The sequence below is a fragment of the Tyto alba genome, unplaced genomic scaffold, assembly GCF_018691265.1.
Source record: "Tyto alba isolate M040663 unplaced genomic scaffold, T.alba_DEE_v4.0 Super-Scaffold_42, whole genome shotgun sequence".
Classification (NCBI taxonomy): Eukaryota; Metazoa; Chordata; class Aves; order Strigiformes; family Tytonidae; genus Tyto; species Tyto alba.
The window spans coordinates 19558033-19584052 of record NW_024881318.1 but is presented as its reverse complement, the minus strand read 5'-3'; the positions used below and the strand labels follow the sequence as shown (position 1 = coordinate 19584052).

Below are 26020 nucleotides of genomic sequence, written 5' to 3'. Positions count from 1 at the left end.
TGTTCATTTTAAAAGAGCTATCTATATTGACACTTGCTTTTGTAAATCCCATAAATACTCTGAAGATTTTCAGGTTCTCAAGGAGTACTGATTTATTGCCTGAATTTAACTCATTTTGTAGGCTTTAAAATACAGGTGTATAGCTTACATATAGCTTAAGCAAGTCTAGAGAGAAATTCAGACTAGTATTTACAAGGAAAAAGTTAAAGACATTACAGTCTGTAGACTTACTACTAAGGAGTAGGGTAAACAGCAAATGCTAACATTGAGAAGGATCAGACGGGGAGGAAGGGTCCAAGGTCTTTCACAGATGTAGGGAAGCGAACCAATTTGACTGTGTTTCAATTGGTAAATTTGCCTTTTGTTGATTAAAACAATTTCATAACAGTATTATCCACTTTCCTTCTGCCAGTTAACTCAGTTCATATTAATAAAGAAAGCAAAGGAAGGGTTCTGCTCTGAAATGATGTTCTTATTGCACTGAAGTGGTACTCAGGAAGAAGTCCCCATATGCAAATATGCCATGATACACTGGCACTTTGCCTATGCATTGAGGTAAGCTGGGTACAATTTCTTCCCCTGAACAGGAAAACTAACTACATGAGAAGTTAAATGATTTTCAGACAGAAAACTTAAAAGATTTGGAGTACATATATTTTATATTTCCATGTAAAATACATCTTATATTTTCATTACAATATGGATATTGTTGCAAATTTCCCTTTGCTGTCTGTTATGAAATCTGTATGTCTTATCTACGTTGCATTTTTTTTTTTGCGTATTGTATCAAATTTTAAACTACTACTCAAAGCTTTTATTACTTTCTTTTATTTAATCTACTAAAATGAAAATTATGAATATTAGAACTTTACAGGTACTCTGAAGAATCTGGACTGACATGATGACATTTTCCAAGAAAAATATTCCTGTTCCAACTACTAAAAATACCATGCACCATTTCAAATAGCTGAGGCTTAGGAAAACAATAGAAAAAGATTTTATTCTTGAAAAAAATTTTATATATCTGACTATTGCTATACTTTCTAATCTAACACAGGGATTTAAGGGTTTGTTATTACTATGCTGTGTGCCAACTACCTTGACACATAAAGTTACAATGTTTGCTAGAAAACTTTATAATATGGGTGTATTGTTTAATACTTAAGGTATCATCTAATTAGCAATTACAAACCTGCTGCTTTTCATAGTAGTACAAAAGTGTTAGGGACAGAACAAGCCTGCACTGTACTATGACTATTGTATAGTAAATATTTGCTTCATACCTCCTTCCATTTTGTCTCATTAACTTCTTTGTACTGCAATTCATACTCCAGAGTAATCCATCCCTTCTGAACATCTGCTGTTGGTGGTGGATCCCATCTTACTTGGATATCCCCATGGATCCCAGTTTGACTAGTATTTAGCAGAGTCCAGTTAAGGTGGACAGGAGGATCAGGCAGTACTGTTTAAACAGAGTATTTGGAATAAAAAAGCCAGTTTTCAATGTGAAATGATCATTCTTACTACACACTGTTAAATGATTTCAGGACTAAAACCGCATATTAACCACATATTTGCTGATTAAAATCTAAACCTGAGTCAAGAACAAAGTCACTACAAGTTTGGTAACAAAAAGGCAGCCTGTCCTTGGCGGCAGACATGATCTGTATAAATCTCACTTGAGTGACTAATAAAGAAGACTAAGAATGTATTACCTATTACACTACATTTCTCAGATTATAGAACACTGAGACATAAATAATTATCCATTAAAATTTAGATTTAGAGTTCTCACTAGAAATAAAAAACAGTAATTGGAATACCACATAAAGATAGATATTTAGTAACTAATATAGAAGCACATTGAAAAACTATGGTATCTGAAAAATTAATCTAATTTTGCTCAGCTGAAGAAAAGGGAGCAGTGGGCATTCTAGTTACTTGCACGAATAAATTAATTGCATATACATACACCACTGCTCTGAACAAGTAATAACATCTGCAAGTCCCAGACAGTCACAATTCATACTGCAATAAATATAAATTCTATCTTAGAAATGCTAAACATCCTGATTACGTGGATCAGTCTTGATCCAGGAACAAAAAAAATGTTTAGTTCCAGAACTTTGCAGAATCAAGATTTTAACACCATCCTTGCTCACACTGAAGAAGGGTATGTAGCATCCATTAGAAAGGGCTCAGAGTGACAGCAAAGGCAAGCTCATCTGCACACATCTGAGAGACCACTGGTATTCAGAAACACAAACCACGTATTTGCTTTTATCTTTTTAGCTTTCTTCCAATCTGGGCAATATTTTCTGGTGTGGATCACATTACCTATGTTACAAACCCAAATCTCTTCCTATATATCGTATTTTTTAGAAACTAACCTTTCTGAGAGGGAAAATTTAAATACAGTACGAGTAATATGAAAGCTTATAGCATCACACCTATTGTGGTATAAATACGTAAAGGTAAAATGCATAATGGAAGCATACCTATTTCATCAACGCTGAAACATTTTTCATCAAATACTTCATCTTTATGGGCAAGCTTAACACAATATGGTATCCAAATAGAGGTGTAGGATGTGTTGAAATAACAGCTATTTTCTCCTGCAGTGATATAATCAGGGCATTCTTTCCAGTCTTCATCATTCCTAGAATGACAACAAAAATGTAATATACATGAGAGAGAGATTTATAGATCTTACAAAATACCAACTGTAGATGTTACAAGACACATTGTTGGTAAGTCATAACTGTTAGAGAAATGAGAAAAACATGCCAATGTTGATTGTAATTTTCAATGAAACCAAACCACTATCCAAGCAATCTGAATGAACGAGTTTAGGTTCTCATGTACCGTTAGTGGCATTTCTTTGCTTTGGATGCTGCTTCCAAAAGAACAGTCAGAGAGCACATCTTGGTCTGCTGGTAGCTGCTAATGACTACCAGCAAGGACAAACTTAGGTAAATTCAATATGCATTTAGGCAACTGTTGTTCAGGCAAAGTGAAGTTGTAGTAAGATGTCCACCTACATAATGAGGTCCGAAACAGTGAAAGCCAGACTTTAGGGCAGATCAGTGCTGCACCACCTGCACAGCCAAGGACAGAGGAGTGCCTTGCCCTGGGGAGCTGAATTGGGAGGTAGGCACTGGAGCACTGATGGCGCACATATGGCAGAGTCCCCAAGGGTGGATGCTGCAGGAGACCTGACACAAACCTACCCAGGACTGCTGGATGTGAACAAAGGGAAGAGAAATACAGCACTGCGAGTGAGGAAGGGCTAAATTCCTTTGGATACAGAACTTCTAAAAAACAGGCTTGGAAATACTAGCAAGAAACCTCTTATGTTTTTCTATTGTGAATTTGTTCAAAAATTTATAAATGTTCTTTGTAAGTAAAATAATTGCAGCAGGAAATATCACATTAATTTAATCTCTTAAAAATGACAAGCCAGCAGAGTTATAAAAAGTGGCATGAACTCCCAGAGTGAGAAACACTGCTACTTGTATTTTCATACGGTTAAGCTGAAGCTACTTATCAGGTTCAAAACCAAAAGAGTCTTCAGTTAAAGCAAAACGGGAATGACCAAGTTATTAGAAATAGTCCACAGGAGAAGTGACAGACATTTATTCGGTATTTCTGAAGTCACTTTAGAAAAACAAATCTCATAGTGAACAGATCTGCTGTTGCTATTCTTTATCTTGTTACTATCTCTCAGCCCAAATATAGACTGAATGGGGATATTTTCAAAAATTACAGTCTTGCTTTGTTAAAGATATACTGTAAATGCCTTTCCTTACTAAAAGCCAATGAAGTTGTACAGAAGGAGAATTAAGCTAAATCAATTATGCCAAGTGCATCCTTCAATACTGAAGTGGGTGCTTAAGAAGTAAAAAGGCAGATGCTACATAAATTGAGTAAGAAGCATTTCTGCCACTAAACACTGGTCTTGTGCTCAGCTGATGAGATCAGACACTTTTCTAAAGGAAATGCTGTAGCTCTGCCAGTCAGGACTTGATAAAGGTGTACACAGATACTATGGCTTGTGTTAAGTAGGAGACTGGGTTAGATGACTGACTTCAGTCCTGAGCCTTAAATGTTGCTTGCACATTGAAACAGAAGTATTTTTAACGTGGATGTTCAATTCACATCTTCTATTGCAGTATTCTAATTTCTAGGACAAAGATGAAGTATGTGATCTGCTCAATGTACACGGTACTTCTTTACTGTAGGGTTTAATTTATTTTTAAAGTTTGTACCCTCATGTAACATGCCACTGACAACCGCCAGCTAAACATTTACATTTCAATAGTGGTTTTAACTTGGATCCCTGTATTTCTGAGAGGTCTCAGAAAAGCAAGAAAGCCAGACTTCCCATTAGGCTTATGTTTGCTAAGCAAATGTATCATCACCTGTAGAAAGTATCTGGTAGAATAAAAAGTTTGACAGCAGGTACATTAGATGGAACAGAAACTCACATCCTCCTGTACCTGTGAATAAAAGGGCTGTTTTCCTTAACAGCCATTACTGGTAATGTCTATGTCCTCTTTCAGGCTAATCATTGTAACACCCTGAAAATCACAAAAGCTTAAGTGGAATATGAATCGGAATTGAACAGGGCTCAATGAAACATAATCTCCAGATTCAGAGCAGCCTTTTCACCTGGACCTCCACATTCAGACTTTAATCTAGCAACTGATCAATGGAAGCTTTATAAAGCTTTAATAAAAATTGCAAAGGGGCTTGTATCCAAATTCCACATCAAAACTCCCAGCTGCAAGTTAGGCTGATAAGGAATAAACTGAAGGTCCCCATTAAAAACTCCTTTCCCAAGCCATACAGTGTTCAGCTTTGGATTCTGCAACCTCCACCTAAGTTTAATGTGTTACTAAGTATCTGCCAAGTAAAGCCTGTTGCTGCAAATTGACTAATAATTAACAACAAATTTTTACATTGAAAAATATGCACTTAAACCACAGTGCTATTCCCTTAAATACAGTATGGCTTATATTGCAAAAAATTAACAGCAACAAGCTAACAGGCAAATAAATATATGACTTCTCTTTCTTTTACTCTTTCTTTTTTGTTCTTTACATATTATTACCTTTTCATGTACAATAGTTGTATTGTTCCTGGAGCAGTGAGGTTATAAAAATTTCCTTCAGTCCAATAACATGAAAATGTCTCCAGTTCAGGTGATCTGCACTTGCTGATTTGTGGCCACTGCAAAAGGTCTGTCAGGAAAAATGGCAGGGGACAGAGGGAGACACATTAAACAAATCCATAGGACAGACTATCATGCTGTTAAAATGAAACTCAGAATTTTTAATGAATAATTAACTTTTCTTCCAATTCCTTATGTACCATGAGGCAAGATTTAAATTACTACATGCGTATATGTAGATGATTATACCTGTAGGAAGCAAAATTTGAAAGAAGGGTCAAACTCTCTTTTGTGCTGTATAAAAGTGTTAGTATCACAGCCTGACATACAGCATGGGGATCTGCCAACCCTACAGCTGTAGCTGAACAGAACAGAACAGACTATTGCAGATGGAAGGGACCTACAACCATCACCCTGTCCAACTGCTTGACCAACTCAGAGCTGACCAACTTAAAGCACGTTGTTAAGGGCATTGTCCAAATCCCTCTTAAACACTGACAGGCTTGGGGCATCGACCACCTCTCTAGGAAACCTGTGCCAGTGTTTGACCACCCTCTTGGTAAAGAAATGCTTCCTAATGACCAGTCTAAACCTCCCCTGGTGCAGCTTTGAACCATTCCCACGTGTCCTACCGAGGGGTACCAGGGGGAAGAGACCAGCACCTCCCCCTCCGCATCCCCTCCTCAGGAAGCTGTAGGGAGCAAGGAGGTCACCCCTCAGGCTCCTTTTCTCCAAACTATTCAAGCCCAGAGTCCTTAGCTGCTCCTCACGGGACGTTCCTTCCAGCCCTTTCACCAATTTGTTGCCCTCCTCTGGACACATTCAAGGACCTTGGCAGCCTTCTTAGATGGTGGGGCCCAGCACCACACACAGTGCTCCAGGTGAGGCCGCACCAACGCTGAGCACAGCAGCGTAATCACTGCTTTTGCCCTGCTGGTGATGCAATCTGATGAGTTTGGTACCTGAATCAGCCCTGAATCAGCCCTGCACTTGCTTTAAAGAAAGTGTGGTACTGCAGAACCCGGTATTAGACTGACCACAGCCGAGTATTTACCCAGCTAGGCAGTTTTGCAATGTACCTACTCATTAGAGTAGCTACCTTGAACTGAGTTCAGGATTGTGTATACAACACTGTGTAGATACAGCCTTGCTGTGAGAGAGATAAGGACTGCCCTAAGCATGTGCCTGTTCTACCACATGCTGCTTCTATACTCATAATTTCTGTTCTTTGTCAAAACTGAAATGATGTAGGGCCATGAAATGACTGCTACAATTAGTCAGCCTCATCAACCCTTCTTAGAAAAATAAAAACAGAAGTTGTGGGTATGAGTCACTGCCTTCAAAGTAAGTCCTTAACTTTTTCCTGATTTTGAAGGGTCTAATGCCAATGTTTCTTATTTGGCCTGGAAAGCTTTCCAGAGGTAGAACACATGCACATGGAAGCGTCTATCTCTCTTCACTGACTATCTGGGAAATATGATAATTTATTTAAGAACATTTATCTATAAGGCAATTAAAATGTAGATATTAGTCAGGTGTTTATGACCGGTGAAACGATCCCTGGCCAGGGAATGACATGATACTACTGGACTCTGCATGTGAAGTTCTTTGCAAATAATTCTGCAGTATCACAACTGTGAATATCAGAATTTCAGACTAGATACAAGGAAGAAATTTTTTATGATGAGGGTGGTGAAACACTGGAACAGGTTGCCCAGAGAGGTGCTAGATGCCCCATCCCTGGAAACATTCAGGTTCCAGTTGCACGGGGCGTTGAGCAACCTGATCTTGTTGAAATTGCCCTGGGGTTGGATTACATGACTTTTAAAGGTCCCTTCCAACCTAAACCATTCTATGATACTACTTGATACAAAATATTTACACTTAAAGTTGGAAAAAGTATTATAGTAGAGACAGCTACATGCACCAGATGCTTCCTCCTGTGTGTGAGGATTTTGTAGCCCTCCTGCATGTTGACTCCTTTATTTACAGCTCAGACAGACACAGCCATTCAGGCCCAGAACAACTTGTATTTCTTGGGCTTAATGGTTCAAATCATGTGCTTTATATTATGCAATGCCAAGCACCCATATCGGGCAGTAACTAATACATGAATATTATGAATTTCTGTTTTTCTCATCTCGTATAATTTCCTCATGTCAGACTTTGGACATTGGACAAGGCCTGAACATATCTATGTAAATAAGAGATTTTGTAAATTGGGTGGCTTACCCCATGCCCCTTCCAACAATCATTCTTCTTGCCATCCTAAAGTAATGGATGTTTGATTGAAAAGACTTAAACAGAAAGTTTGCTTTTCTCTTTCTTAGCCAGAATGCTCCATTTCACTGAACTTTAAATAAATTTAAAGTAGAAATAAATTTTGAAATGAAGTGATGCAGCAAATGGAAAAAATCACACTGTTATGTTTAGAAAATATGAAACAAAACATTTTAACTATTGTGCCTGATTTTGTTTGGTATGTTATTCAATATTTGACGGCTTCAGCCTAAATCCCAAAATGCTTTTGATTGATCTTGATTTTAAACACATTTATATCCTTCATCAAACAATTTTGACATGGCAGAAATCTTTGTTAAAAACAGTACATAATCACGAAGTTCCAAACTTTCATAACATAGATCCAAAATAAAACAGAATAAAAGATTCAGGAACAGTATTGTAACTTCTTAGATGTATGAATATTCCAGCTTTCAGACCTGAACTTCCTTTTCTATTTAACTGAAAAGAATATAAATGTTTAAAAACAAAATAAAGAAAATTAAATGAAGTTTTGTACCTTTAATTCTGTCCTGGTTTCAGCTGGAACAAAGTTAATTTTCTGCCTCTTAGCTGGTATAGTGCTGTGTTTTGGATTTAGCATGGGAATAATGTTAATAACACACTGATGCTTCATTTGTTGCTGGGCAGTGCTCACAGTAAGTCAAGGACTTTTCAGCTTTTCATGCTGCCCTGCCAGCGAGTGGCTGGGGCACACGAGAAGCTGGGAGGGGACACAGCTGGGACAGCTGACCCAAACAAGCCAAAGAGGTATTCCATACCATATGATGTCATTCCCAGTACACAAAAATGGGAGTTGGCAGGGGGACACCATGGCTGGGGCATTATCTGGGCATTGGTTAGTGGGTGGTGAGCAACTGTATTGTGCATCACTTGTTTCGTATATTCTTTCTTTATTTACTTACCCTTCCTTTTCTGTCCTATTAAACTGTCTTTATCTCAACCCACAAGTTTTACCTTTTTTTTTCTGATTCTCTCCCCGATCCCACTGCAGGGGGTGGAGGGAGTGAGCAGCTGTGTGGTGTTTAATTGCCAGCTGGGGTTAAACCATGACAACTTCAAAGACATGAGTAAAATTGCCTCAATTGCATAATACCTATAATCAACAAGACATGAGTCTCTCCCTTCTTCTATAAACAGATAGTGTGCAAGGAAGTACATGTTAAAGCTCTTCCTGTTTCCATCTTCAGCTACATACATCAAGACCAAATATAGCTTTTTTTACTGAAACAGGTTAGGAACTTGAGAAAATTATATACTGGAAACCCCTCTTAAATTAGTATATTTCTGTTGATGCCTGCACCATATTTATATCTAGAACACACAATATTTAAACCCATGCGGACCATGTCCTCATCTCCAGGGGTAAATAAAGTCATACTGTCACTTCTTAATGTGATGAACTGAACTGAATGGAATCAAACTTCACTTACGTTTTGAGAGGTCCAGCAGGATCTTAGATATAGGTTCTACATTGCCTTAATAATGAATTCTGTTGAATTCGCTGGCTTTATATACAAGCTAAATTAAAGACTGTAAGATGTACAAATTCTTCTAGGAAAATGGATCATAACACAGCCAGAAGTGGCATCAGTTACAACAGGGAGCATTAGCAATGCACAGAGAACACAGATTAAGGCTTGGTCTCTAGCACCCTAACTTCAGAGGAACATATCCCTAAAGTCCCACTTTCTTTTCCCCTTCCTCACAACAGGACTCTTAATTCTTTGTCTCAGGGGGGTTCCTTCAACAGGCAGAGGAATTTTTGAGAGGGGAGCATTTTTGTTTGGAATCCATATACTCTTGGTTTATCTGTTTACATATGTATATGTATATGTGTGTATACAAATGTATGTATGTGTATATGTATATATATAGTGACAGCTCCATTTGTAAGAAGAATTATCTTCTGATAGATTGTTTCAATTTTCCATGTCAAGTTTCCAGCCCTCAAAACCACAAGCTTTTGTGACTGACTGGGGGAAACTTTGTCATATTGACTTGTATAAGGCTTGCCACTCTTGGAGTAGATCTCCTGAATTCCTTGTTTCCTACACAAATCAATTATCAGCGTTGTACAGGACCCTGTGTGAGCTCCATCTCCTGAATAAACTGTACCAGAATGTGACAAATGAACACAACAGCTCAGCTGAATGCATTTAAGCATAAAGGCAGCAGGGTACTTCTAAGTAAAGGCTGTCAAACTGAGATTTTGAATAGAGTAGAAAAGGAAAAAAAAAAACATGGAAACACAGTTGCTCTTTTCCTACCTGATCCAGCAAGTTCCAGTCAAATTGTCATGAATAAAACCAGTCACTTCATTCAAGATAATGGCTTGGGTTCAACAGCAGAAAACATGGAAAAAAACTGATAAATCTGTGGCTTCCACTGTGACTACTAAGAAAATTTGGTAGAAGAGTTCCTAGTCCTGCCCCTGAGTTTAGCTGAAGGTAAATGTTCAGCTGCCACACCTGTGCTGCAGAAGAGTAAAATCTCTTCACATTCTGCTCTCACTGTGCTATGACCACAGATTAGCCACAGACTAAACTCTGGCTCAGACAGAAGAAACTGTGCCAAAACAATAGCTAAAACAATAGTGTGGTTATGGAAATAATCAGGAATGCAGATGTGTCATCTCTTCTGCTTACATTTGTTTGTGGGTCACCAGCCTGCAGTTTTCCATTTAGTGTAGTTCCAATGCTACATAATCTTTAATCTTTAAAAAGAAAATATGGTACTGTAACTGCAGCTTACTGGAAGTGATACAGATTTTAGAACAAAAAAAATCCTAAAATTTGATGGATTTTATGAGACTAGATAGACTAAAAATAGAAATGGACTTTAAATCAAAAATGATACAGAGGTGCCAGAAGGCTAATTCCTTTAGATATTAAGTAACCTTGTTTTTTTTTTTTTTTTTTTTTTCCCTTAAAATTCCCTCTAATAAAATTTAACTTTAAAGGGAGCTATCTTTGAGTGTAGAAGAGTAAGGAACTGAAGTTTGTAATTGGGGTGTAACAAAATAGGTTATCATCATCTTGGGGAAAGTCCTACTGCCACCAGAGCTCCTAGTACTTCTGCAGGAAAAATGGTGAGCAGTACATCAGTTGTACAGAAATGTCTCTTAATAATATGGGTATTTCACCTATGGGCAGGTGAAATAATAATGAGGACATGAATGATCCAAAAAAATCAAGCTAACTAAACACAGAATGAAAAAAGAGGATATATTTTTGCTGAACAAAAGGAGGTATTTCTGGTTGTGGTAATTTTAGAATGTTTATACAGAATTATCAGTTATCAAAACTTGCAATAGCTATCAAACCTAGAGCAAACTTAAACTTACAGAAGAACAACATGCTCCAATATGCAAATCAATGATAGAAGAAACCTTATGTGACAGTGTATGTCTTCATATAATCCACTCTCAAAGCATATGCAATGCGTCATTGCTAGAGCATAACAGAGAAAGATGGAAATGGAAACGTAAACAGGGGACTTAACTAAATTTAAAATTGGAAACAGTTATGAAGACCTGGAATGCTATTTACTATAACTCAACTTTGTACACTGAAAGTGAATTCTCTATCAATTAGGTTGTGCTCCTGAACTCACCAAGCTCAACAAATGCTGGGCAATTTACATTAATGAGGGAAGGTTGACTTCTCTGGTACCAGGAAATTCTGATTCATTCAAATTGCACAGAAAAATGAACAACATTTGTTGTTGTTCAAATGATATTTTAAATAAATACGGTCTAATACTAATAAATTGTCAGACATCACGTATATGGAGATTGAGATGTGGTATGTGGAGACAACAACATAAGTCACTTCCTCATCAGGCTGCTTGCTAGTCTGACTCAGCTTTTGCTCTAGGTACAGCCTGTCTATGAAGGACCAACAGTGAAGTTCTGGAACAAACTTTTTGGGAAAAGAAGATAATTTCTTTCATATCAGTAATAAATAAATAAGATCCTTTTGTACTCAACAGAAACAAAATGAAGTTTAGTAACTCTAAGATGCTTTATTGCAGTGAAAACTGAAGGGAAATGCTGCATAAGAGAATATTTTGCCCATGGAGTAAGTCTAAATATTGTAATGCCTCTTTATAAGCACAGCTGTTTTGCTTAGGAACATGAAATAGGAATATGTTTTCACCTCTGTGTTGAAGACTACTTTGAGCAAGAATATGTAGTCATGCCCACATAACAGATGGGGGGGGCATGCACAGTGTTTTGGGCAACGCCAGAAGGATTTTTTAGCAAGTTGGTAACGTAATCAATGCACAAAAAACATGAAAAACCAATCATGAAGCTTGGTAACACTAAATGAAGAGGCAATGGTGCTTCACTTTCAGGTTGTACTCTTTCAGAACAAACTTCTCCCTTTTATTGTCAAGTGAGACTGATATAGTTAAAAGAATAAAAGCCTTGCAGAAGCAGAGCTTTTCCACAGCATCAAAGTCCAAGGGCTGTGCTGGTTTCCCACACTCTCTGTGCTACTGAGCATCCATGGAACAGAAATTGACGTGGTTCATGGATGTGGTGTCCATATGGATACACACACAAATTAAGTAAATAAAGTTCAGGACTGGGGGAAGAATAATCATGCAGTATTACTCAGTACTATTGTCCATGAGACAGTACAGGGATGAGCAAGGATGTGGACATGTGGCATGTTCCATGTTCTTTGGTATGTGTTTTCCAAAACATGCCTTCCCATGTGCAGTGATGGAATCACATGATTTCTGTAACAGGCAAGACCTATCAACTAGCCTGCCTACATATATAACATAGAAAGGGAAGCAGAGGTGAACGTCACAGTATTTATAAATGAAAGGCAGTTAATGTAACAAACCCATTTCCAATTATCTATTAATTGCTTATATAGTTGTAATCAAATTGAGATTACATTTTCAAGAAAGTATAAAAATTATAATGAATACTTCATTTTAAGAATGTATAAAAGTAATGAATAATGCTTTTATCTGTTATGGTCATTGCTGTAGATATTCAGTACTGACTAACATTATGTGGTAGGGCATATGAGGAAACATGGAAGGACAAATGAGGTCCCGTGGGCAAATGGTATGTGCAATGAGCAAACATCACAAAAGGTCTCCCATGTCCTTCTCAGAGAAAACAAATTCTACAGTACTGACAAAAATCTGAGAGAAAAAAATGTTCAAAAGTTTCTGGAGATTTACACTGTTGGGTATTAACTCAGGCTAAGAACTGCAACTTTACAATTGCCTTCCTGGAAAGGTGATGCTAGGGCACATCGTGATGGTCCTGGCTAAATCTGACAACTTACCTCCCCTGTTTTAACGTTAGCTCATTTCCTCTAGTGCAGAGGAGGCACTTTGACAGTGCTGGAGGGAGTACTGACACAGTTTAGCCATACTTTGGTCTGACCAGGGGACAAGGTGGGACCAAGTGTTGAGAGTCAGACCAGGCAGAGGCAGCGGAGGGTGAGCGGAGTGAGCGTGTTGCTGCGTTGGGTGACAGCAAACGGCTGCTCAGTGGTGTTGGGAAAGCAAACAACAGAAGTGCCAACATGAGAACAGTATGGTGAACGTTTTTCCAAAGGAAAAGTTAGAGCACAGCTAGTATCTGCAGTGGGAGTGGACAAAGGGAGCAAAAGCAGGGAGCACAGGATAAAGAAGGACAAAGACAGTGTGGAAAAAGGATGAGAAAAGATGATGACATGTTTGGAAAGGAAAGCACAAGAGGACACATAAGTGTGTATGAGAGGAAGACAGAAAAGGGTAGCAAAAGACTTGAGGTAAAGGCAGAAGAAACATAATATTGACAAACTGTAAATGGAACGTGGGACCTGATGCAAACCTGCAATCACACTGTCACTCAGTTTAAACAGTGAAGATCACAATTTCTTGGTTCAGCACATACATATCCTCATAGTGTAGATAAGAAACTGCATGTATCCGGGATCACCCAGAAGAGATAGTGAGGTAAGAGACTGAGGGAGAAAGCAGGTGGCTGTAAGGACACTGTAAAAAGAAACAGGCAAGTAGTGACGCAGTGCACCTCTGTTTAAGGACACCTGCAGAATAATGACAGTGCCACAGCAAGACTGAGGTCCTCCTCATAAATCTAACAAGGTTTCAATCATGGGGTTCACTATAATCTGTGCTCCATAAAAGCAGGGCCATGACTTTGCCAGGTTTCATGAAACAGATGCAGCTGTGTATTGTCAATTACCCATGACATTATGTCCCAGACATTTTTTTTTTTTATTTCATCACTGAAACAGTGCTTGTTATGCACAAATGCATCTTGATGTTTCTTGTTACTTATTCCCCCTCCACACCCTCATTATATTTGAATGAAGTAACTCACAATGATGTGAGCACTCAATCTGGCCTTGTTCTTGACATTCGGTCTTTTTAATTTATGCTGCTTTTGGGAGACCTGAGTCAAGCTGTAAATTCTTGTACTTCCCACTGTTGAACTTTCAAGCTACTTCTAGCTTTTGCAAATTTTAACCATTTTTCAAAGTAATGACCGCCTGATTTACGTGCAATAACACTTGCATACATGACAGAAATTTCTACCTCACACTCTACAGAAGACTGTCATGGAGTCTTGTTCTTCAGTCCACAGGGAAGTTCCCTGTTACAGTAAACATATCAATATGAAAGCTAAGGAGACAAATGCATCCAAAGGCTGTTACTAGGAGGATCTTTTGTTACCTTACACATCTGGAGTGAAACCCCAAGGCACATTATTGACCTGTTATTCAGAGATTCCTCTGAGAAGTCTTGCTACAAGATCCACCTGACACAAGGGCATGTGCACTGAACAAAAGCTGAGCCCTCAAAGCAATCCAAGGAGTTACTTCCTGTACTCTGACCAGTGACAGTAATGACTGAAAAAGGTAAGTGGCTTTGAATACCTGAAGACTGACAGTCATAATCATTCTTCACAATTCTTCATTAAGAGAACCACTCAATTTAATCTTTACAGAGACTGTGAAACATACAGGGGCTTATACAGTATTTTCGCTCTTTTTGCACACCTAGACCATAATATCTTTTCTTGGGTCAAAAAGAAGGCTGAATTGATTTGAGTATTTTAGAACATTATGGCGTGAAGTATTTGTCCTGTACTTTTTAGAATGTCTATTTGATCGCTGTAGCCAGGATGTTTGCTCATTCAATAATTCAGAGCTTTATTATTGCAGTGAATCATGAACTATGAGTTAGCAGCTTCAAAGAAGATCCAGTGAAATTTTAAAAACAAATTAAGAGAATAATATAAGTATTGTTTCCTGCTCTATTCTCCAACTTATCAAGAACCTGAGTCTTTGCAGTTTTGCAGTGTTCTTGTGTAAGCATCCTTTCTAGTGCATTTTAAAAGGAGAATGACTGTGACAACAGTTCTGTCCTCCTCTTGGGTTCTTGTAGATCTACCAGGCTCGTCCTTTTAGTAATATTTATAAAGCAACAATCTCCACAATTCACTGTCAGAAATGAAGCCAATATTGTGATATATCATGTAAAAATCGTTCTAATTTACAAACTAGTTTTCTTTAGAAAAAACAACCAAACAACCAGAGTACCAAGCAGTTCTCAAGGCCATGAGTTACACACATGCTTTGGATCCCAGCTGGGCTCTTGCGCAAGAAAGGAAATGTATGTGACACATTTAAAGTTACAAACAGGGAGTATCTGATGTTCTTCCCAAAATGGAAAAGTTGCTGAGCTGGATACTTTTTAACTTACTCTGAAACACAGGATGATGTGAATACCAAACCAGAGAGAAATCATGACAGTGATATTAGACTGATGGAATTAAGTCAGCAGCAGAAAAACAATCCCCCCCCCTCCCAAGTACTGGCAATTCAGTGCTAGGGCGAACAAAGCACTAGAGAACATGCAAATGGGGAGCACCCATGTCTCAGAAGAGAGTTGAGCTTAACAGAACAATACATACTTTCCTTCAGCTTTTATTTCTGTGATCTGGCTAAAAGCCTAAAAGAATCTTCTGATCTTCTGTATGGCGCTGAGTGGCCTGAGGTAAACCTCCAGACTCATCCTTATTTTACTATTGCAAAAGAGATTTGGACAAAACAATCATATTCAAAAGAACAGTGGACAGATTTATAAAGGAAATTTTTTTTTTTTTTTTTTTTTTTTTCCTGAAGACTGCCAAAAGTCATTTCAGTTTTATGTATCCTCTGCTGAACTTGACTTTCCCTAACACCAGTTGCCTCTTTGTGAGAACCCGGTGCTGTCAGTCCCAGGCTTCAGAGCTTAGTCAGGGAAGAGTCACAGACAGAGGTGCTGGGGGCTCTTCTCAGTACTTGAAATATTGGCTCCAGAGATTTATTTGAAGTTTGATCATTACTAAAAAATGGCCCTTTCCCATTTGGCTTGTTTCCTGTCTTCCTCCAATGTCTTTTCATACTCTAGTCTTTTCAAATCACCATAGAAGGAATTTAGAGGGAAGCCCTTATTTCTTTTTTTCTTTTTTTTTTTTTTTTTTTTTTTCATTTGAAAACATAGCCATTTCCCAACTGGACAAACCAGAGCAAACATTCAAGTTAACTAAAGACCAACCTAGGTCTCTAGAATTACTGTCATATTGTCTTTAGCATGCCTAGGAAGACTCCATTTCTGACAAAAGCATAGACTTTAAGGATACTATGCCAAGGAGGGGCTCAGTACCCTGAGTGACATTCATGCAGAAACAATACAGTTTTCAAGGTTTATTTAGATTAACAAAAAGCTAATAGGCACTGACGATAAGGGTACACCTGATGATTCTTGAAAACAATCAAAGAAACATAGGTCAGTCAAGAAATGCTCTTAGATACCATCTATAATAGTACTTCCTTCTCCTCTAGTAACTTTTCAATACACACTTAAAAGTCAGCAGGTTCTGGACATTCAACACACAGTACATTAAGAGCCCTGCACATGCCCTCATTCAAGCTATTATTCAATCACACCTAATCTCCCTAAAATTATTGTGACCTATGCATTTATCTACTTTTTGCAGTAGGGAGATGGGGGGAGCGGTTCATTACATGAACCCCAGCTGAGCTTAGAATGTGGGAAGCAAGAACAGATGCCAAAATGATTACTCAGAAAATCCTGGCACCAACAACTTTAGCGTGTCAGACACTGTATTGCCAATCAGTTAGGAAGCTCCCTTGACATTCGGGTTTCTAAACACACATATTAATCACTGATATATGTGCTATAAATTGACAGTAGGTATTAGGATGAGATACACCTTTCCTGCTCTGGAGGCTGTGGCTTTGGAAAGCCTGAAGGCAGGTACTGAAGAACTCATCCCCCACAGCAATCATGCGTCACCTCGCTTTTGGCCCAACTTTCCTTGCTCTCTTCCTTTTTCTCTCAGTATCCCCCTATTTTGTAAGTGGCAACAAATGCACCATTTAAGCTGGCAGTGGTTCTGTTCATTTTGCTCCAATGACTTAGTAAAAGAAAATTAAGCTTACACCAGCCCACAGACCACCTGCATGTATTTAGTCAGATTTCTGTTATCTTGACTATGGTCTCAGCAACTGTGATTCCATCTACACCCCTGCACAGTAAGAGAAAGTTTGCTACAGAGATAGGTCTCAAGAATAAATTTATAATCACACCATTTCCTCAGCAACAACTGCAAGATATAATTATACAAAATGACCAAAATTACACTTTTGGCACTGAGGCACATGGGATTAAATGATTCATTCACCCCCTCTACAGGTGAACAGAAACAAATGATGAGTGCAAGAGGGTTAGTCTTGTCTTTAAAACACTAAATAGAACTAGCTATGAGGATAATTCATGTGAGAACACCCCTGAGTGGTTATATTAAGCTTTACTTAAGAAAATTGTTCCACTTCGGTGAAAAATTCCTCTCTAATTGGTGCCAGTTTTACTATTGTATGAATCAACATCAGTGGGTAAAATAGATTTATACAAGTATAAGAGAGAAACAAAACCAAGATCCAGTTTTGTTTTGTGTAGAAAGTTATTCTATCATTTCCTTATACATTTAATGTTGGCAGTCTTGTTTCACATGCCACGTGGTTTACCAGTTTTGCTCAGAATATTTCAAATTCTCTAAGAAATTCCCTCAGAATGTTTCTTTAAGGAGGTCTCATCATAGATGTTATCATGATGCCACATAGCCACAGGTCTTTTGCATTAGTCCTGGTAGGTCCAAATGCAGTGGACCTCAATAAAGAAGGATGTTACCTTCTTTTTCAACATGAAGACTTCAATAGCAGTATTTTTCAAATTTTTAAAGGGTAGAATTTTAGTAATCTACAATAAGCATATGTTCATTCTTATCATACCATTTCTGAGGGATCTTTGAGTCTTCCTGCGTTTTTGAAATACAGGTTTTTACTATGATGCTAAGTGTAGAGTTTCCTATGGTACAAGCTGTTAGATTCTAATGCCTATGGACACATATCAACTGTAAATTTTTTAATTGCTCACAGAAATCCAAAACATTCTCAGCAGTAATATACATAAATTGTTCATGAGATTTTCCTAGTTGTGATTTTTTTTTTTTTTAAATAAAATACACTGCCTTACATGTCTCTTACATTTGAAATGTTAGATACAGTATTTATAAGGATAATTGTAAGGACATATTGATATAATTTAAGAAAACAGACTGAATGATAAGACTAGAATTAGAAAACATTAGGGCAAGAAGTAAATGCAAATATCTGATTATAGCAACTAGTGTGCAATGTCATTATGTGGAAGAAAATTAAAGGAAAACTAATCAGCTTTGGCTCATTGTCAGTAACATACTTAAAGAAAACAAAATCTGCTGAAACGAAAGATGAATTACATGTTTGATCAGATTTTAACAATAAAGTAGTATCTGAAGAGGGAAAAACTAATGTTTATGATGACTAACTTACCATATCTTCCATAGTATACTATGTTTCTTGATTGCAATTCTAACTGGGTTCAGAAAGTCTTCTTAATTATTCCCATTCTTTCACTGTACAGACAGCTGCTTTTGTTACAGCAACAAGAGTGACCTTGTGAAATATCACCCTTTTACTTAGATCCAATTCTTGATTATACACTAAATCATACTGTCTCAGTTTATTTAAGCGAATGCTAAATCTTGATGGCCCTGCAAGGCTAGTGCAAGTTTGGAAAGGTGGTATGAATTATACATTGTGGCCCATGTTTCAACAGAACTTGTCAAAGTTTGTTGTAGAATCTTTACCTTGAGATTTATAGTGCTGAACTCCTCATCTAACCTTTAAATATCCCCGTATTTTCAGTCATTTCAGATGTTATGCTGAGCTCCAAGCAACCCAGAATAAGTAGGCAGAAAAAGGCAGAGGAAAAAAAAGGAAAAAAATGAGCACAGAAAGAAGACAAAAACCCAAAGCCATGAACTATAAATCCTAACGACACCTATACTTGGAAGCTGCTTCTTTTTAAATGCATGCTATAGAAAGCAACTGCTAAGCAGATACTAAAAATGAACCTAAATTTTGCGACTCTCTATCCCAAAGAGCTGTATGTGCAACGAAAGGTTTGCTTTTGCCTGACCAGGGCCTGGAGCCGCCCGTCCCCGCGTGGGAAGGGTGTTTTCTTTCACACGCAGGCGCGGAGCCACCCCGTCCCCCCACTTTGGAGGCAGCCCGCCGCGGCCCTGCGCTGTGGCTGCTGCCGTCTCGCACCCCAGAGAGCGGCGGAGCGGGGCGAGGGGAACGGCCGCTCGGTGCCAAGCTGATCTCAAGGGTAGGTGACTCAAAGCATTTTCCAAATCTGGACAGCGAGGGATGGCCTCACACAAACTTGACAGCACCAGGGAGGCCAGCGCTCCCCGCTGCCTTACTTGGTGAAATGAATGCTTGGATGAGTGCTTGGCTGATTGTCAGAGAGGCCAGGAGCTATGGCTGGAGATTAGCTAAATAATTCTACAGAAGAAGATAAGAAGGTAAGATATCAGTGACATACACCTGTCTATGGCCAAAAAGCCCATATGTAAATATACACATGTGGCTATTCAACTGGATTAAGTGACATTAATTCTTCTGTATTACAGCCATGAGTAATATTTATTCTGTTTTTCCAAAAAATCAGAAAGTAAAACCTTCACAAATTGGCATTTGCCTTAAGAACCAGCTTAGGCTTATGCACAAGCTGTCAGTAGCAGACAAAAAAGTCCTCATCTGAAGCAAACACTGGTTCTTTCAGAAGACTCAATCTTTGCTATTCTGGGTAGCTACAAAATGATTTTAAAATGAAAACAGATAAAAAGAAAGAGCAAAATCTTTCTGTGGAAGCTAGACATTCAAGAAACACAAGGGAAAGGCAGAAGCTACAGTGAAAGACTGGATCTCAAAAAGCTCACAACAGAGGAAAAAGACTAGATGCCAAAAGCAAACAGTTTGTAAAGCATGTTGCAACATTTCAGACCTATTTGCACTTACTGGCATGTCTAAGAAGCAAACCCATCAATAAAAGCCCACAATGTTTGCTCTTCATCACTGATTTTGAGGCCAGAATGACCAATGGTCAGACAGGTTTACATCAGCTGTTAACATTGAATCTTCCAGACTGTGGAACACATGGCTTTGTCTCCTAAAACACTGCAGTAAAGATTAACAAAACAACAACACTATTTCCACTAAAAATCCCTTCCTCAGTAGACGTTTGTTAGTAGTGAATGCTGCTCTCAGCGCAAGACTAGCCTCAGGAAAGCTGAGCTCAGTACTTCAAGCTGGGATGCTTATTTGCATCTCTAGAGACAAATTCTTCAGCTTGAAATCCTCCTGGTTTGAGCGAGGCAAGTGTTACAGGGTTTTCCCCATGGCCTGCAAAGCTGAGTTGGAGGTCCCTCAGCAAGGCCCCTCCTGTGACTTCCATCCCTCTCCTTTTATAGCTGTGCTAAAAGTGACGCTAGAACAGGGACTTATGATTTGGAAAAAATAAATATGCACAGAGAGACTATCTTGATTGCTTCTACCTACTCTGAAACACTCAGCACTGCGCCGCAAATAAAGATCTCCAGAGGGAATATGCAAACTGTACAGTGGCTGTTTAAGGCTCAAGTCAGCATCAAAATCTGCAAAGTTTTGAGTTTATGGCAAACTCCAGTGTTCCTGTCACCTTGTTTATGTCAGTGACCAAGACAAAACTACACTGAATGACATGAGACATCACATTCTGATGGTTACTCCAGAAATAAAATGCAAATAACTTCTGCTATGCCTGTATAGGATATGGCATTAGGATGTATGATTAGCTACTGTGTGCAGACCTAGCACAGCACAGAGTCAGGCCCAAGACAATAAAAATATAAATAATACTATTTTAATTTCAAAATAGGAAAAAAATATTGGTAATTTAATATACATTAAAATATTTCTTTCTCCAGCTGCTCTTAGAGCTTTTTCTTTTGAAAAGGTAAACAGAAACATGGACCACATCTGACAGTGTCCAGGCAACTACACAGATCTCTTTATCTTTACTGAAACAACAGGGATCTGAAGTACCTCTCAGTTTAGTTTACAAAAAAAAAAAAAAATCTTCAAGTATATATACTCAGTAATTTTCTTTTATCTTACAATATTTAAGCTCACCCTTCTTCCCTGAGACAGAGGAGTAAAATAATAAACAAGAGTGACTGACACAGAAACAGAGGCCCCACTGGTGACAGAAAATTCTGTCTGTATTTTACAACTCCCCTCTCAACTTCCTTTTATGACTTCAGGACTTGGAGAAAACAGACATGCAGACACGCTCTTCATATGTTTTGTCTTGTGAAAGTCTCCAGATCTTACAGAGGAAGAGAAATGGTAACAGTTGTGAGACAAGGACATGGACAATGTGTTGGGACCAGTGCTGTTTAACTTCTTTGTTGGTAACATGGACAGTGGGACTGAGCGCATGCTCAGCAAGTTTGCCAATGACACCGAGCTGTGTGGTGTGGTCAACAGGCTGGAGAGAAAGAATGCCATCCACAGGGACCTGGACAGGCTAAAAAGGTCAAGTGCAGGGTCCTGCACATGGGTCGGGGCAATCCCAAACACAAATACAGGCTGGGTGATGAGTGGATTGAGGGCAGCCCTGTGGAGAAGGGCTTGGGGGTGTTAGTGGATGGAAAACTGACCATGAGCCAGCAATGTGTGCTCACAGCCCAGAAATCCAACCGTGTCCTGGGCTGCATCAAGAGCAGTGTGGGCAGCAGGTCGAGGGAGGGGATTCTGCCCCTCTGCTCTGCTCTCGTGAGACCCCCCTGCAGCGCTGTGTCCAGCTGTGGGGCCCCCAACACAAGAAGCACATGGACCTGCTCGAGGGGGTCCAGAGGAGGCCACAAAGATGATCAGGGGCTGGAGCAGCTCCCCTGTGAGGACAGGCTGAGAGAGCTGGGGTTGTTCAGCCTGGAGAAGAGAAGGCTTCGGGGAGACCTTAGAGCGGCCTTCCAGTCCTTAAAGGGGGATACTGGGAAGGTGGGAGGGACTCTTTATGAGGGGGTTAGGGGATAGGACAAGGCGTAATGGTTTTAAACTGAAAGAGGGTAGATTTAGATTAGATATAAGGAAGAAATTCTTCCCTGTGAGGGTGGTGAGGCCCTGGCACAGGGTGCCCAGAGCATCTGTGGCTGCCCCCTCCCTGGAAGGGTTCCAGGCCAGGTTGGACGGGGCTTTGAGTGACCTGGTCTGGTGGAAGGTGGCCCTGCCCGTGGAAGGGGGGTTGGAGCTAGATGGTCTTTAAGTTCCCTTCCAACCCAAACCATCCTATGATTCTGTGATTCTATGACAACAGAGCTGTGAAGGGTTGTGATCCTGATGACAGTGCTCAGGAGCCACGTTCTCTGTGCTGCAGCACAAGTGCCAAGGATTTCTGGGTATATACTGCTGCTCTTGGTCAATCCAAACATAAAATTAATGCTGTGATTACAATCCACAGCTCACAAAACTCTTCTTCACACTTACAGGACAAGCAATGAGTTTTGATACAACTGTCTGATGCAGTTTTATCATTATGTCAGGCTCCCAAGAAGCACATTTACACTGACCTTGCTCAGTTTGGTCCCTTGGTTGCCCAGGAAGGATCCAATGCTATCAGGGATTTTCTTAAACATATCAAGATACAGCTAAGAAGACTAAACAATAAATCAAATCACATCCTAAAACAACATATTTACATTCAGCAGGAGGGATGGTATATAGAGTAGCTACAGGTTAGGTAATCTCTTTGTGGGTTCTCTGCTGGTATCAAAGCAAGGGAGTGCAGGGAATCTTTCCATCCTCCAATCTGTTGTGTTTGATCTCTACAAACAAGCCTGGCATCTGTTCATCTCAGCACAGTGTTGTCAAAACTCCCCCCACTGAACGCTTCTCAGGGTGCTATGTACATGTGTCACTAGTCTTGCCCCAAAGCCTTCCTTGTTCTGGGTGGGATCTACCACTTTTCTTCTCCCTGGGCTACTTGGCATGTTTTCTGGGTGTGAAGACATAGATTCTTGCCTTCTAACATCAAAGAGCTTAATTGATGCCCCTAAGGAAAGAGATGAGGTGCTCTAATCTGCCATCTGAAGATACTGCTCTGCTACCTGGAGATAATCATCTCTCCTCCTTGACTGCAGTTCAGTCAACTCCTGCAGCAGGTACAGCTGGCCATGCCATGGGAGGAAGGAGGCTCCTGGGCTTCAAAAGCCTGTAGGACCAGGTGGTACCTCGGACCAGGGAAGGGCAGCAGGTGACAGCTAACACTGCGGGATAAAAAGGAGCATTTTCCAGCCAAATAGGTTCCTCAAACCAGCTTCCCATATGACTGCAAAAAACCTTGTGCCAGCATGTGTGAGGCAGCAGTGAAGGTTTGGGAGCAAGCAGCCAGGCACAGATGAGGCCAATTCTTTCACTGGCAACAGAATGCTTATTTCAGGGAAAAAACAAAACAAACAACCAGCTTTGCTCCTTATGAAGTGTCTAAAGCTGAGTGCCAGTGATTCTGAACAGCTTAAAAATGATGCGAGGGCACATGGTATGGAGTAGGAGCCTCAAGCAGAAATCCATTCAGTCCCTTGCCTTGATTCATGGTGTGAGTATAGCAGCATTCCAGACGAATGAGCATAACAGGCAAAAGAAATCAGCTTGCATGGTTTGCACTTGCCACACATAGACTTGCGGAGAGTAATTTCTATTGATTAAATGAACCTGAAATTTTGGATAACATCTCTGTGTTGACAGTATAACCAGCTCCGGCAATTCTGGCTCCAACAAATCTGAGATACACATATATTAAAGAGGAATAAGCAAGCTAGCTTAGGAAATAACACTACCATGAAGTTTTATATAAGCTTACTACCCAGCTTCATTTGAAATTTGAAAAACTGAAGTTAATTTTTAAATTATTTAAATTTTTTGTATCCTTCAACTATACATTCTAGTTCTACCAGGAAGAATAGATGGAAATGTCAAACTATCATTGAAAAGATCACTTTCAAAGTATAAATTGTTCCAATGAAACCAGGAGCCTAAGAACATGGCAAATACTGATACATACCTTTTTAAATTTCCAGGTTCATTTCTAGATGACTAAGTTTGAGGTAAGCATCCAAATTAATCAGAACATTCCAAAGCAGAAAAAAAGGAAAATTATGGTAGTCAAGAGACTGCACCTATAACTATAAACCAAAGCTCAAAAGTAGTTTTTGGGACTTTATCTTAGCATATGAGATAAAAATTACTAGAAGATGGGGATAGTAGTGAGAGTAGAGTGAGTAGACAGAACATCCACATGACAGAACAGAGATATAAGATGCCAGAAACATGTTAAAATAAAGTATATATCAGTAGCAAAGCTAACAATGCCATCTGCTAAGTCTTCCTTACACATCCCACTATAAAATCTAGTATTCAATTGCTTGATGCTTTGCTATAATTTATTCATTTGAAGTGAAGTCATCAATCTCAGCATCAGGCACCTGTCTTTTATGAAAGTCTCCATTTGAAACAGCTTAGCTATTCCTAAACAGATTAGAGAAAATGGTTTGCTCATGCTAGGTACTCTGGTGGAACACACCATCATCTTGTGGAAGTCTGCCCCAACTCCATTAAGTACCATACTGAGGGCTTCATAGTGTGCCTAAATTTGCCCTGGCCCCTTGCATGGGGCATAATGTTATCACATGAGGCGCAGATAGACCTATTACTTTTATTAAAGTGACTGCTTATATAATGCTATTGTAGGTCAGCATAGGTCTTGGTCTGTTGGTGAGATGTTTGTGCTGTTATCTGAGCTGGGAAACCAAACCCAGGAGTCATCCCTTTTGAGTCCTGAGGGCACAGAACATGGTGGCACATGTTGGAAATGCCTACGACAGTGGCAAAGTGCTGACAGATTAATCTACACCTGGCCCCTGAACATGCCTAGTATGTCTCACCAAACTATAAATCAAACATGTTTTTACAAGTTTTCTTCTTTTAGAAATCACTCAGCAAATATTTTGAGCTCAAATCAGGATCCTTTTTCTCATAAAAGTGCCAAGCCCTTTTCAAACTGTGTCAACTGAGAGCAGATTAAAGTATCAGTTGCTTAAGCATCTAAAGGAGCAGCACTACAAAGAAGAAATATCTCTAATACTGCCTTGCAGAAGGTAAGTTAAAGAGCCATTACCCATTATCACTGCAGAGAGCCTGTAAACTTCTTCCAAACAGCCACTGTCATGTTTGACAGCACTGGATTTGCACGATGGGGCTCTCCACGCTCTGGTCTGTCCACAGTCAGTTGCACTGTGCGAGTCCTACAATGGAGTTAACCTCTGAGGATGAAACCACCACGGTGCGGAGGGCGGGAGTGCACGTACACATGCGTGGACACACATACGCATCTCCTCTTCTCTCCCTTCAGCAGAGTTGGAAAGGAAAATTATTTCCTATCCTAAATTGTTTTCAGACAAACCTATCAAAAAAGCTGAAGAACAGATTTTTAATGATTACATAAGCTAGGACTTTGCAGTCTGGAAAAAGAAACAGCTTAGTAGGGAGGTCTACAAAACTAGAAAGAACAGATGACCTGGGATTGATTATTCACTGTCTCTTGAAATGAAAAAAAAAATAAAAATGGGGGTAGCTAATGCAACTAAAAAGTAGCAAGTTCAAAGGAATAAAAGGACAAGTTTCTCGACTCAACTTGTAGATGAGCTGTGAAAGTCCTTATTACATGGCATTTAGGATCCTAAAATGTTATACATCTGTATGTTCAAGAGGACAATTGTCAACTTTAGAGGAAAAAATATTCAAAGGTAATAAATATCAAGGCACCACCTCTGGCTCCAAACTCCCCCAAGACACGCATCACTGGAGAAAGGCAGAATATTCAGTGCTTGCTCCATTCTCCTGCTCTTCACTGTGCATTTATTAAGCAACCATTGAAGATACAGGAGATAGGATACAGGGCTAAAGGAACTTTAGGTCTTCCTTGGCACTGTTTTACAATACTTCTGAAAAGAGAAGCCTGCAAGGAAGATAGACATGAGTATCAACCAATGGTGGTTTAAAACAGTTCTTC

At 39.3% G+C, this 26020-nt stretch overlaps 1 protein-coding gene across 3 annotated transcripts in view; it reads right to left on the bottom strand.

Moving 5' to 3' along the window:
- Positions 1 to 26020, bottom strand: part of GHR (growth hormone receptor) — a 128279-nt gene that overhangs the window by 9779 nt on the left and 92480 nt on the right. For 2 of the 3 annotated variants that reach the window (XM_042804757.1, XM_042804756.1), the window contains exons 4-6: positions 5114 to 5243; positions 2499 to 2659; positions 1284 to 1462 (exon numbers count right to left, since the gene is read on the bottom strand). In XM_042804757.1, coding sequence (XP_042660691.1) covers positions 1284 to 1462; positions 2499 to 2659; positions 5114 to 5243 — 470 coding nt within the window. Of the gene's footprint in view, positions 1 to 1283; positions 1463 to 2498; positions 2660 to 5113; positions 5244 to 25126; positions 25332 to 26020 lie in introns of those variants that run through there. The other variant, XM_032993099.2, reaches the window with a different exon arrangement.